This window comes from Convolutriloba macropyga, chromosome 14 (assembly GCF_964194025.1).
Source record: "Convolutriloba macropyga chromosome 14, txConMacr16.3, whole genome shotgun sequence".
Lineage (NCBI taxonomy): Eukaryota > Metazoa > Xenacoelomorpha > Acoela > Convolutidae > Convolutriloba > Convolutriloba macropyga.
The window spans coordinates 33,276,608-33,291,748 of record NC_134481.1 but is presented as its reverse complement, the minus strand read 5'-3'; the positions used below and the strand labels follow the sequence as shown (position 1 = coordinate 33,291,748).

Genomic DNA, 15,141 nt, shown 5'->3' with positions numbered 1-15,141 from the left:
TGGACTGTTTGTGGTAGTTATTAGATCAAAATTTGTTCTCATTATAATGGGGAGCTGACTATTTTTTTTGAAATACTTTTCAATTCTCTGTATTTTATTTTGGTTAGAGACCAAAGTTTTTTTTCAAAAAACCTCAATTTCTTGTTTAGAATCAACAGTAGGCCAGTAAATGTACATAATAATTTGAGCGAAAACTATATAGTTTTTTTTTGCTTCAACAGCCTTTGCGGAAAATTGTTCGTGAAATTTTGAGTTCTAATTTATATTTAGTGTTAATGTGTAATGCTCTGGGTTAGTCTCACTAAAGACTTAAACAAGGGGATTCCTTGTCAAAATTGGGTTAACCTATTCAACTTTTTTACTGTAGTTGAAAGCTTGCGTTCTTGGTTCACGTTTTTCAAAACCTGATTTTCAAAAAATGTTTTTTTTAGATTTGCCTTTTTCAATCTTAATTCTGAAAACTTTTAGCTGAGTCTCATTGAGCAGAGAGATGGCGTTCTTTTTTAATTGAATTTAGTTTTTTCTTCTGTTTTTTAAATGATTTTCTAGGTTTGGTACGAGTTTTCATAAAAATTTTATTTATTTTCAGACCTTTTCCAGTTTTTGAGGTTCTATTTTGCTGTCTTGTCGGATGGTCACATTAATTGCAGATAAATGAAAAGTCGCACATCACATTAATTGCACTAAAGTAAAATGCAATTAATTATATTTAAAACTTTTTTAGTGAATACATTGTTACCTTATAGGCTCCGACACTGTTCCCACGCAATATTGAAATAACTTTTTAATTTTTGACGGTATTTTTAATATTTTTGTAGTCGTATGACATTCTGGATATCGATTTTGTCTCAATGATTTTGCGGTGAAATTATGAAGGTATTTTCGAACGTATGAATTAAGCTATTGACTGATTTCAGTTGATAGCTAATTGCTTTCAAGTCTTTGAATTTAATTGTTTTCAAAAAATGCAAACGTATTTTCGGAGTTTTCGCTTTAGTTTTCTGCATACTTTTAATTATTCTAAAAAAATCAGGTCACATATCTTCTCTGACGAAAATCAAGTCATTTGGTTTAGTTTACTTTTTTTGTGATATTTTGACTTTTTCTTTAAGCTTTTCCCAAAAAAATGGATAGACATTCAGTTTTAGTCTTAAGCCATGCTTGTTGTTTCAGTTTGATTTTGTTGTTTGTTTTGTCCCTTACACTCCTTAATTGTAGTTATCATTGTCTTTTTAAGGAGTTATTGTCATTTGTATAGTGGTCTGAGTTTAAAGCAACTTTTTGAATGGATAAACCAATTTTTTGCGCAATAAGTGACTTTTTGAAAGTGTTTTATCTCTTCTTCATTTGGTGTACAATTAAGCCAAAAACGGTTTGGTTGAGCGGGGTTGGAATATTATGGGGGAACGCACATTACCGATCCCACTCGTTCGAGGAGAAATCTCAAACAATTGAGTATTCTTCATGGTTTTCCTGCAATTACCATATATGATTTCCTGGGTTTCATACCAGGATAATATGTGATATCCGTAATTAGTTGCCAGGGTCACAAATATTTTAAGATTTATGACTTGTATGGCATCGTTTATGATCCATCTATGAAAGATAGGAAGTGGCCACCAGGGGGCATGTGATTGATCCGTTGCGTTATTGATTAGGAGTTCAAACCTTGACACTTGCGTAAAATTTGTTGATTGAGATTTTAATTTGTCTCTGTTCCAGACTATCGCCAGTCTTGAGGCGAGACTGCGAGATGCTGATTCGATTGAGGAGAGACTGAACAAAACCATCAGCGTCCTCAGGAGTGAAAAGAGTTTGTTGCAAAAAGAGGTGAGACATCAAATTGATCAGATTCCTCATTAGTCTAGTGAAAGGGAACCTGATAAACCTTGGTAAGACATGCATGATCTTGGCATATCTTGAAAACCTAAAATTTCTAGCTAAAGAACTTGAAACAACAACATTTTTGATAATTCTTTATAAGATCCTAGGCTAGCCCAGACGTTGATATATTGAAAAGTATGATTTTTAACAACCCGCTAATTAATCGAAATTAAATTGTAAATTGGAGCCATTTTGTTTCGCCACAACCACAGTTGCCTATTTTAAAAGTTTTGTACTTTTTCATTTTTAGAAGTCACAGTGCAAGTCTTAGTTAGTTTTCAAATTTTTACTTTATTTTGGAAAAACAGCACACGCATCCCAACGCGCAGGTGATATTTTTATACTGTAAAATGCGTCATCATGTCAAAGTATATGTATATGATCTGACTACTAAAACGTCAGGAGTAAGTTTTGATGTTATTCACAAGCGCATCAGGAAAACTTCTAGAGTGAAGGAGATAAGACTCGATCATGAACGAAATCCTTGACCAATGAAAAACTGTTGAACAAATCAGAAACAATTCAAAAGCAAGCAAAGTGATTATCAAAGAACAGTTATCTATAATGAGAGAGAAAACATCAAAATAACATTTAGAATTTTCAATCGGGGGTTGGGTCGACGAGGGATTGGAAAGACTAAATCATCTTGAGAATTTTTCCTCTATTTCTTTGGAAAAAATAAGTGAAATGAACAACTTCATGATAATGAGCATAATTATCACTGATTGTATCTATTGTTTTTTTCCCTTAGTGTTTTTACGCCCCTTCCCCCGCTACAAATTATATGTTGTTATATAGCACGTTGCTATATAAAAAAATAGCACGTGCGCCTGGAGGGAGTAAAAGATATAACAGAATGTTATATCACAGAATATTTGACAGAATATTCTGTAACAGAAAACAGAAACCATTGATTAAAGAAGAAGTTTTCGATTTCAGGTGACTTTATATCGTACTCAGTGTTCGAAATTGAGTGAAGTGAAGGAAGAGAACTCTGAGTTGAAAGCACACGTTGCAAATCTAAAGGTGCTTCTAATTGAGAAGACCGAAAATGTATCAACTAATATAACAGCCTCCACTGCTCATCCTATCAAAAGTTAGTTCACATTTTAACAATTTTATCACCGTAACTCTAACCCAGGTCGAGAATTCTCACCCTGGTCCTCTTTCAAAATTGTTTACGATAGACCATCAAAAATGCAAGGGAGAGGGAGGGGGTTGAGGTGCGTTCAAAATTACACGGACGATGACATGTTCGGAGTCAAGAAAAAGTCTGATCTTGGTCAAAATTGAGCGCGCCAAGGTTTGATCATACCAATTTAGAAAGAGTTCAGAGAATTTTCAGAGAACGAAATAAGTCAAAGGAGCTGTTCAAGCAATTTCTCATGACACAAAGATGAGCATTGTGGTTTTATGTAAACTTTATGTAAACCAACTTTCCCTAATTGTGTGAGTATTTATTCTCTCATTAGTCAGCTACAATTTTTCAGGCATATTTTTTCCATATTTTTTAATCAAGGAAGCTCGGTAATGTGCGTTCGCACATGATGTTCCGACCTCGCCCATCCACGTTTTGATTTAAAAGTCTACCAAATGAGGAAGAGAAGGAAAAGGTTCAAAAATCACATATCTTTCAACAGACAATTGATTGAAAAAAAATGCTGCATTAGAGAGCCGATGAGACTTTCCGTCAATGAGAGTACTGGACAAGACACACAAAAACAAATAATAGCAAGCATTAATAACGACCAAAGATCGATGACTATATTTGAAAAACAGAAAATAACAAAATGAAAAAGAAACCGATAAAACCTGATCTAAACAAATCAATCTGTACCTCATTAGATGTTCATTTGATAAAATAACACGCCTCTCAACAATGCGACTCGGCGGCAGGCCGACAAAGAAGAGCAAAAAAGAAAACGTACAAAAATACGTCTCTCTTTTTCGAAACAACCAATTTCAAATTGATTAAAACCACTTGGTTTCAACTCGACTCATTGGGAAGGCTAATTTATACGTCATAGAAAGTAATTGAGATTTGTCGTTATCCGTAATATGTCGGACGACTGCAAAAATACAAGCAAAATAGAAACAAAAAACAATTGAATTTAACAAGAACGCGGTGCAGCAACCTTTGAAGCCACAGGCTAGTCATGAACATTGAATAGCGTGTTTGTTTTTGTTTCAACCGCAGTGGGTTGTTTCCATTAGTGTGATCATGTAGAAAAAAACATAAAACTCAGAACGAGCAAATATCACTTTTTTCTTATGCAAATGCGTAGTACAAAAAGCCAATAAATCATCTGTTTAAAAAACTACTGTTAAGATTGGATCTAGGCTGAATGAAAAATACTTGCAATTTGTCCCTAAAAAAACCAAGCTAACAAATTGAAATAATTAATATAAAAACGTGAAAGCTCAGAAATCCAATGACCTTTAAAAAAAAACATTTTCAAAAGTTCAAACAAACCATAAGCTTTAACCTTAAACCAAAACAGATCAATTTGCAACTGCTCAGGAACCTAGTTGTGCTTGTTATTATTGAGACCAATTAATAAAACAACAAAAAAGAGCAAATGCGGACAGAACTCTAAATTTCACAAACAACTTATCGAAGCAACAGTGTTGAAGCTATTATATCTGTAATACAAAAAAATCATTAAAAACTTTAAACTGACAAAAGCAATTAAATGCTGTGTTTTTGTTTTTTCTAATATTAACTGGGTCTTCTAGGCCAAAGGTTGTTGTGGAAAACAAACTGAAAGGAATCACAAAAATTTACCTGTATCGAAAACTCAAAAAATTCTTATGAAAACCCATTTCTAACCCCTATATATTTATATATAATATATATATATATATATATATATATATATATATATATCTGTCAAATGTAGCCAACAGCAAAAAAATTGTTTAGAGAAACAGCAAATTGATGAGCTCTGTCAATAATAGGACTCAGTTACTTGTTGACGACAAAGAGAACAAAGAAAAGAACAACATAAACCCTTTCTGTAAAAAAATTAGTATTAATTCTTTAAAATCGTTAGCTATAAACTGAAATCAGGAAGAAGATTCAATAAGACAATCGTTGAATTCCCCAAGCTATTTGATGTTCATAAATATGCCGAATGACAACAAAAAGAACGATATTTGGAGGAAAAGAAACCAATTAAATTTGGGAGAGCACGGATGTGCAATTGTTTAAACAATAGACCTTTCACTGAATTTTTTAAAGAGGTTAATTTGCGCTTACAATCAATTTCAGTGGGAGCTATTTTTAATGTGATAAGTTGACAAGAGAACAAATAACAACCCCAAACACAAGAAAATATGCAAAACTTGGAAAGTAAAAATTTTTTTTTCTTAAAATTAAATGAAATTCATTAAAAATTTTAGCTCTAGTTTAACAACAGTAAAAATTTTCTTTTAGACATCCATAAGAGCATTAGGGCAACAATATGAAGTACGAAAACGAAAAAAAAAACACAATTACGGGTAAAGCAAAAATCCAATAAGTTTTGTGATAGAACGGCTTTGCAGACGCTAAAACTTTCAGCATTTCATGGATGTCATTAAAAACGTTTATCTTGCACTTTCTTTCAAAGGCATTTGGAGCTCTACCTAATATGATAGGTCGAGGAGGGAATAAATAATTACCTCAAACACTGGGAAATATGAAAAAAAAAATTTATGAAACTTCGTAGTAAGAAAGCCCAAAAAAACATTACTTGAATATAAAACCGCTCTAAGGATTATTTTGCATCCACTTTGAATTGACTTCTCCTTGTATAAAATGCGACTACGCTACATTTAGACAGAAGTAAGATTAAAAACAACAAATTTCAACAAAACTTCACTAGCATTCTCTTAAAACAAATACTTTCAAAGTCATAAGAGTCATTAGATAACAACTGTAGGCATTGTGTAGGCTCACCTGCAGCTCTTTAAAACCCAATTGAATTTTGAATAAAGCGTAGTCTTGAGGCCGCAAAAAGAATGACAAATTAATCCAAAACCAAGGAAGTCAATTAAAGTTTACGAAATTACATGGTCAAAGACATAAAAAAATGAGCTGAAAGACCAACTATATTTTCTTGTGACCCTAATTTGTTGTAAATAGAATCTATCATGGATCCGGCCATGATTTGAAATAATTCTTGTCAGTAATCATCATAAAAAACAGAACTGCAAGAAAAATTAAAAAGTCCGCGCCCTAATATAAACAGAATAGTTATTGATTGTAAGAATCCATGATGAGTTCAAACCTAGCCCTGAAACTCTTATAGGAAGCGAATGTACAGCTATCTTTTTTGGAGTTTTCAGAGATTGTGGCAGCTGATGTTAGGTGTCTTTTTTCTGCAAAATTTAAACAAAGAAAAAAAACATGTTTGGACCTTTTTTTGATTTGAAAGAAGTCTCAAATTCAAAAAGTTTAGCATATAAATTAACCAAAAAAAATCGGATAAAACAAATTGGCAAGCCTTTTCTATCTTTAAAAGTAAAACCAATAACATTGTTTGTTTTGAAAATATTGACAAGTTTCAGCAAAGTTGACAATTTGACCTAAAATTCAGGAAAATGTGAATAAAAACAACGGAATTCACTCTACTTTTCTCAAAAGTTTAAGCCTCGATGACTCCCTGTAAAAATTAAAAATAAAAAAATAACTCCATATTCTACACTGGACGAGCTTTCTAATGATACCAGTCTCGACTCTCTACGACGAATATATCGATCGGCCAAAATTGTCTGAACAAAAAAAAACCCATTTGGGTATATAGTTCCTCTCTGCACAAGTGGGGCGAAACAAAAATCTTTGATTACGTTCTAATCGAATACATTGTATTTGTATTCGTAAGAGTTGTTTGTTTTTTTACCAGCTACCAGCTCAAAAATTTCTTCAAAAATAATTTCTTCAATAAATTCTTCAAAAAATATTGAAATTTTAAATATTAGTATTCCTAAGTCAGACCGAGGATCTCGTTTTAGACATCCATCTTCCTACTGTTTCCAAGCCTCAGTTGTTTTTTTTCTTACATGTTTTTATTGCTTTGTGATAATAATGTTTAATTTGATTTCTTCCAGCATTCTGAAAAGTTTGATACAAACTCATAGAGAACTAAACGTTGAGTGGCGCAAAAATTATTGATTCTATTGCATGATTTTTTTTAAACCATGTTCGGTTACAAAGGGTTTCAATGGGTATTTAGGTTTAGAAAACATTAAAACTTACCCCCATAATTCAGAATGTACCTCATTAATTATCATAATTACCGGTATCTAACGCTTCGGTTAGATCAAAAAGCCATATTTAAGACACTTTAATGATTCGTATAATAAAATAATAACTTCGAGGCAATTTTCAGAAAAACCTTTTGGTACGTCTCTGTTTAAATCTCTCGGATGCAAGTTGTTATTTTTCAGAAAATAATATGACTTTTTCAGGTTTTAAACTCTTTAGATAGTTTTCGGCACACTTATCGCCTTCTAATAAATAAATTCAATCATGTGATCACCTGAGACTTTGCGTTTTGCCTTGCACTTCTTACCCATTTTTGATACCATTTTTCCTACCCCCACTTTAGTTAGGGAGGAGGAACTATAACCCCAACTGGGTTTCTAATTTTTAGTCAGCATTTTTTGTGAATTTACGAATTTTGTTTTTCTTCCTTTCAATTAGAGACAGGTCAGTTTTTATGTATGCCAAATCCCAAATAATTTCAAATGAAGCTCATGTGTAATTTCAGCGAATAATTCTTATTTTCTGTGCTTCAATACGGTGATTTTGTTAACTTTAAGGGTTTTTTTAAATTTTTCTGCATTTGTTTCACTCTCTCTCAATATTTAAAAGTCAACTTGGCGTCTTAAGAGGTATTAGTGAAGCTGTCTAAGAATTTGAGTTAATAATTATTGGCTGCTATGAATTAAAATATTTTTGTAAAAAAATTTTGAATCTGTAAGATTTTTAAAATTATTTCTGCCAACTTCTAGCTCGGTCTCTGTATTGAAAAAAAAGTAGTTTTAGTATGTTTGTTGATATTTGAGGTTTTTTTGAAGTCTGGCCACATTATCACAAAAATAAAAATCCCATTTGTCTTAAAAAGCAAGCTACAGAAATACATAAACTTTTCAGTGAAATCTGTATGGTTTTCTGGGCTTCGACATTTTATTCACATTTTATAGAAATTTTGAGTTTTCCTTGCGTTTTTGTCTTATGACCTTTTTTCACCAATGACCAGGTCCATTGTCTTTTTATGGAGTTATATTTGAATGTAGTTAGTCTTTTCTTTAAAATAATAATGGTTAGGCTGACTTTCGAATTTATGTCTGTTAAAAAGTCAATGATTTTTTGAACATTGCCCCTTTTTCCTCTCTTTTTGTCAATTTGTTACTAATGCCAAAAATGCAGCTTTATATTAACTGCAATTTTGGGTGGTTTTAGCTTCATTTGATGATATTTTCACTTTGTTACTAAATGTTTCTAAAACCAAGTATTGAGATTCGGCCATAATCATTGTTTTTTAAATTTTATTTCCTTTGTCTCGTCTCGCAGTATTATCTATCACTGAAAGTTTCATCGCCCCTCTGATGAGCTATGGACTTCAAATAGTTTAAATTTCTTTTAATCTTTTTCTAACTTCAATGAAAATTGTTTTCAAATAGAATGAGAATTTTTCGAAGTGTCCTCTCTCCTCTTTTGATAGAAAATTAGGCCAGAAAAAGTGGATTACGGGGTTCAAAACACTATATGCAAACGCTTATTTCCGTTCGCCTGGTTCAAATTCGGGTATTATAATTCGTGGACTTTTTTATCATTGTGTTTTCTTTTCTAGTTAACACATGGTTGTATTGAGAGCTGCTTGTTTTTTTTTGTTTTTGACCTGGTTTCTTAGCAGTCTCGTGTGATAAACTTCACATCATCTTGATATTTAAAAAAAAATTATTTGATTTCATTTTTTATATCACATCCACAAACAAATTTCCTTCCTACGCGTACAGAGGTGCTTCTTTACTTTTATTTTTTTATTAATCTGTTTTGAAGATTTAGCATGTACGAAAAACGGTGATGATAGTCGAGGTTGATGAAATCAACAATGTCCAATGTCCACAAAAACGAACTGTCTTTCCGTGCAACCTGGGACCATGCAAACATAACCAATTTATATTTAATACTCCAGTGAAGTCTTCTCTTTGTTCTCAACTACTTTTTTGTACCGAACCACATTTCTTGTTTGCTTAGAGTGTCTTAGCCATTACAAGGTCCCATAATTAGGCAAAATTTTGCTAGCATCAACATTGATACTTTTTTACCTTTTCCACATTGCTAGCACTGCACATTTATTTTTTTTAGCCACTGAGCGCTGAAGAGGGAGAATATTTATAATTCAAACAGCAATAAAAAAACAGTTGAGAAATGTGTTTGGGAAAAATTGTAGTCTTCAGAAATTGTAGTTAGAGAAAAAGGTAGAATTAGTATAACAATACCCGGATTAAAATTTCTTAGTATGCATAAAAAGATCGTATATGGTGTAATAAAAATATTAAAAATCATAACGTATTTCGTAGTACGATCCTTGTGTGACTTCACACGTCATCCTTCATACGTCATCCGAGAAATCATACGTCATCCTTGCATGAAATCAAAGAAACCAAAAAAGATAGATAATACTGCTCGTAGTTTGCCAGCATTCGAAAACCCATAGTTAGCTAATCGAAACTGCTACAACCGTTCTATGACTTGGATGAAATTAAACACGATCCTTTTATGACTACTAAGAAATCATGACAGTACATATGATCCTTTTACAACTATTAAGAAATCATAAAAATCATAAGTAGCCATAAAAATCCAAAATTTTCTAGCACGCAGAGGAAGGGGTGCCTATGAGAAAATAAACTGTCCCAGAGGCCGAGAGCCAACTTAAGCATTTGAACACGAAAATTTGCAGTGAAGGGATCAACGCATTCACTTCAAATCAAGCAGCCATCTGACGCAACAAGTTGAGGCGTTTTCCATTCATATTACTCGAAGTTTTGAAGCCTACATCTTGTAGACTTTGCCAACTTCGGTAAAATTTAGACAGCATTGTAGAGTTTGCAAAACAAGGCATATTTTTAGTCTAACATGGGACATAATAGTCGATAAACGCTAGTATGTTTACCCTTCAAAGCGCCTAGAGCTGTCTATTGCAATTTGAAATGCACATTCAGTTTCAAGAAGTTGAAATTTTAGAAAATTTTTGGGTGAAAATGCTTAATCCGAATAAATAATTGTTTTTATTATGAGCCAGAAAGTCAACGCGCTGAAGAAATTTTGTTTTGTGGAATTTGCCCTCTTTATTTTTATCGAGCAATTCTAAAACGTTCTTAGTTGTGAGCACTTCTTTGTTACAAAATCTCAATAAATCTGCAATTTCTGTCAATCCAAAAACTTTTTATGATTAATTTCTAAGAAAAGTTGTTTGTTTGATTATTGTCTGCCTATGTCATTGGAATAGTGTCTCACAGGGCATGCTAAAGGCATTGTCTGTCTTCTATGGTTGAGGAAAGGGGTCCTGGTAGTGATGGTTGGTGGGGGGGGGGGGGGTGGGGGGGGAGTGGGGTGATGTATTATCACACATTACTGGGCCTCCGTTTTTACTTTTTTAACCGTCTAGTAGCTATCGGTTTTGACAACTCATTATTTAAACAGCAAACAGAATTTTTCAACCACAATTTTAAATGTGAATTAAGAGAAAAAGCATTTAATCTTTCATCTGCTGTTCCATTCACAAGTACTTTGGATTAGTTGGTTTTTAACAGACTTTGGTAAAGTGGAAACATATTGTTGAAAAATAGGGTTTAGCATAGTTATGTTAGTCCGTTTCTTTAAAATTGTGGCAACAATTATTACGGTTGTCTGTTCTCTACAATTTGAACAAAAATGTTCCGAGAACTCTCTAGGTGGCGTCTTGTTTTAAGTTATTTTTCGCGCTCTGACTTTGATTACTATCTGCAAACTTTTACATTATAGCAGAATTTTCTTCGAATTGTTTGTAGCGTAAATTCAAATAGAATCTTTATAGGTGGTCTTTATAGCTATAATTTTTAGAGTGTTTCTGTTTTAGTAATTTTCAATTACGCTTGACAAGTAAAGTTCTTACCCGTATTGGCTTAAAAAAGCCTGATATTAGGTCTTATTTTATAAGAAGGCTGGCTCAAACAACAAATACTCCTCGATTTATTAGCCCGTTTGCAAGATTGAACACTTTGAAAATGCTTTTTAATTGGAAATATTTGGGAGAGAGAAATCTTGTGATAATATAAGTTGGGGGTAGTTTCTTGTTTTTATCGAATTATCAAATCAATCTACGCTTTGAAGGGACTTAAACTCTACAAATTTCTGTTTCTGAACAGTTTAGTTTGAAATACCCTGGGCAACTTTGAAGCTGCTTTTGGGCAAACTTAAATGTCCGATTTGAAAACATGGGCGCAACTTTTCTTTTCTCCTTGACGTAGTTTATGGCCGGCTATAAATCAAATATTATTATAACATAATTTTTGTTCAAATTTACAGCTTGACTTTGATACTCAACTTGCTTTTGAAAATTGGCTTTATTCGCTTTTCGCTTTCGTTGTGGAGCTATTTAAAGTTTAGCTGATTTTTTTAACGGAATCCGTTAAGGTTATTTTCTGTTAGATAAACATTTTGCATTTTGTCAAGTTTTAGTTTTATGTCAAAAATTAGCGGTATTACATTTATTCGCATGTTCTTTAACTTTAAAGTTACTTCATGTTAAGTCGCATATTTATGGATTCGGTCATAATACTTTTCGGTTAGTCGCAAACTTATCGAGTGTTTCTTGATTTTGGGTCAAATTCTGATTCGGTGCGATTTCTTGTGAAGCCTTAAAGGCCTTATTTATTTTCAGAACTAAACCAGAGCGGAAATTGCCCAAACACAAACAACCACGCACAGCTTGAGTTCAACAGCACCCACGCGCAACCCACCAACAATTTTGGATCAGCCAAAAATACAGACGTTACTTCTGGTGGTGAAAGTGGTCCGGAAATGGTATCTTCTGGTGTTACGAGCCAGACTAGCCAGAGGTCGTCGGTGGCACAGAATATGGATAGCAATTCGACAGTCGCCTCGGGTAATGAGAAATTTTCAAACGCGCGCTCTTTGTTACTATAAACAGCGGCCCTAATGTGACGGCTTCTTATTACAAACATATTCGGTGAACTCCAGTTATGGTTGATGGTTGATTCGAATTTGGTTAAGAATCTTTTAACCGCCGTTATTTTCAGTTCTTACATAATTTCAGCGCGTTTCTTACTAAATTGTTCATTAATATAAAATCAAATGAAATGGGAAAACATTCAGGAATCGCTTGTGCAGATTCAGTGTTGGAAACGGCACGGGAAATTAGGGTCCGAGTCTCAGTCGACCCTAATTTTTTTTGAAAATTATCAGCTCATTTCTTGCAAAAGTTAAGCGCAATTTCAGCACATTTGTTACATAATTTTTGGAAAATATCTCGACCCGGTCGTGAAAGCTGTTAAAAATTGCCTCCAAACTGTTTTATGAGATACATGTAAGTGGATGCTTGTTCTTATCAAGTCTGCCCAAGATTTTTATTTTATTGTACCAGTGATACGAAACAGAAATATCTCGATAACATCTTCCTAATATTCCAGGAATAGAAACCCTAAGAGTTACGCAATCTGTGGGATCACTGTGGGTGTTAGTTTGCAAAGATTCTGAAAATTTCGCACAAATTTTCAGGAATATTTTAGCTGAGAGATCTTGCTTAGGTATCCTATTTTTTGTTAAGAAAACCAGGATCTTCGGGTATGATTGTCCCAAGTCGAGACCATTAGACTATCTTGTAAGATGATTCAAGATTTTTGTAATAAAATTTATCTTTTTCGATTGCGCAAGACAAAGTTTATCTTGCAAAAGTATAAGAATTTGCACGAGGAAAATTATGTTGCAAGTTTCATACGGGTTTGTTCCACTCGAGCTCTGCTCTAATTGGTTTATTGAATTATACAGTTTATATATCATATATTGTGACCACTTAATTCGAAGAACCAACTATTCCCGACAAAATCAAGACAACAAACCTATACAACTGGCTCCGTAAATTTTACATCTAAATTTGGTCCTTTATTTATATTTCTAGGGGAAAAAATTGCCCGATTGCGAATTGTTGGACCTCAACTTTTGTTAGTTTTCCAACAATTCTTCTAAAAAAACCTTTCAGTTATGCAGCTTCGACCTAATTCTCAGCAAATAAGTTTATCAGCATTGAAATCAAAATAGTTAAATAAGAATTCAACTAACTAATTATAGCTCATTTTTTCTGTTTTCATAATTTCGGACTATTTCGTGTTTCCAGTTAACATTGTCTTTTCTAATTATGTCTAATTATTTGGATTATCAAAGAGTGATCATGCGCAAAACTGCTCAATTTGATTTTTGCAATATATTTTGCGATAATTATGCGAGGAAAATCTTGCAAGCAGATTTTGCAAGATAAATTGTTTTCTTTTTTTAGGGTTTGCAAGAAACTCAAGATGAATGGTTGTCCTGGATAATTGGATTCTCGGATATTGAAAGATCCGAATTCCTATCAGAGATTTTGCGTAACAAAAGTTTTTTAATCTAACCTCAAACTATTAAAACTTCTTTGTTAGACTGTACACAACAAAAAAAATCGAATCATGCTATGCAATTTTTAAAATCCTCACTCCAGAATTTCATTCCGCAAAAGATCTTATAAACGTCCTGATAAGAATTTTTATCGCTTAATGTCTTTTCAGATGCTCTTATTGGAGCTGATTAGAAATTATATAATCAAGCAAGCATCTCACAAACAGTTTGCAATAACCTTTTAGATCAATTGTTATTTGCAGCTTTCAGTAAGGGGCTGCTTATTTATTATATGGTATAGGATTACATTATATTTGGAGGGCGTTTCAGCTGGAGTAGTGTCTGATGAAGATACGAGAGCAGAACATGATGGACAGAGCGAGGAACATATCCTGTCTCCTCCACATACTGCAGGAGCTGAAGTAATAAACCCGGTACGTGCAGTCAACTCTTATACCGGATTATGTAAATACGTTTAATTTTCGATCAATCAAAGATTGGTCAGGTCCTTTATCCTGCCCTAGTGGTCGATGAATTAAAAACTTGCAAGAATCTCGCAAGGCCATCTCGCAAGTGAATGCTTACCGGTACCAACATTCTTGCAAGAAGTTTTTTGTTGCTGCATTTTTTTTTTGTTCGGCTGTGCGTTGGTTACCAAAAATACTCAGAAAAATTTTCCAGATCTTAAAAACTTGTTAAAAACTTCTTAAAAACTAAAAGTTTCTTGCAAGATTCTTGTTGATTTTGAATCAGGACCAAAATTTTCCATGGATTTCAGGTTTGTTAACTTGTTTAATGAACAATAGTTTGTTTCATCGGTGTTTTCTAAACCATTAATATCGTGAAATATTATTTTTGCATTGATTTATATCTTGCAAGACTCTTGCCAGAGTCTTGCAAGTTTTGAATCAACTTGCAAGATTCTTGCAAGTTTTAAATTCACTCATCACAAGGATCGTTGAAAAAATTTTTAGTCATAGAACTCTCATAACATGGAGCATCGATTGCAGATTTAAAAAAGTCACGAAATATTGGTAGGAGCTGCGACTTCTATGACTAAATTTTTTCATAAATGGATGGAATATGGTAACTAATCTTCCGTACACAATAACTGGGCCCATTAAACGTGCCCCGACTTCTGCGCTAATTTTTAAAACAAAATTTTGCGTTGTGTTGTAACTGTATTTGGCATTTTTCAAAACATTAGTTTCTTTAAAGATCTATGATTTTCAGAGACGCCATAATAGGAAGTATAGCCTTAAAATTTTTCGCATTATGAGATCAAACTGAAAACTTTTTGAAAAATGTTTTTTTTTGAGCTATAGTACATAAAAACGCACTTAGAAGTCTCTTTCAGCATGGCGATTCTTAAGCTGGCTTAAATTTGGTACAGAACTGCAAATTTACAGTCATTCAGTACTATTTGTCTACAAATTGATCTTAAAACAAAAAAATGACTATCGTCACAGGGACTAATTCATTTGTTAGATATTGTTTCGTATCATACGCACAGAGTAGAACATGCGGGCGGCGGAACCAAAAACTCATACTGTATACGGTCCCGCACCGAACACCAAGTCTATATCAGCTCTAGGCAAGTCTAAATGCAGTGC

General features: G+C 33.2%; 1 protein-coding gene across 3 annotated transcripts in view; it reads left to right on the top strand.

Moving 5' to 3' along the window:
* Nucleotides 1-15,141, top strand: part of LOC142353338 (uncharacterized) — a 147,398-nt gene that overhangs the window by 65,596 nt on the left and 66,661 nt on the right. For all 3 annotated transcript variants that reach the window (XM_075405571.1, XM_075405572.1, XM_075405573.1), the window contains 4 exons: nucleotides 1,723-1,830; nucleotides 2,824-2,980; nucleotides 11,802-12,026; nucleotides 13,859-13,962. In XM_075405571.1, coding sequence (XP_075261686.1) covers nucleotides 1,723-1,830; nucleotides 2,824-2,980; nucleotides 11,802-12,026; nucleotides 13,859-13,962 — 594 coding nt within the window. The remainder of the gene's footprint in view (nucleotides 1-1,722; nucleotides 1,831-2,823; nucleotides 2,981-11,801; nucleotides 12,027-13,858; nucleotides 13,963-15,141) is intronic.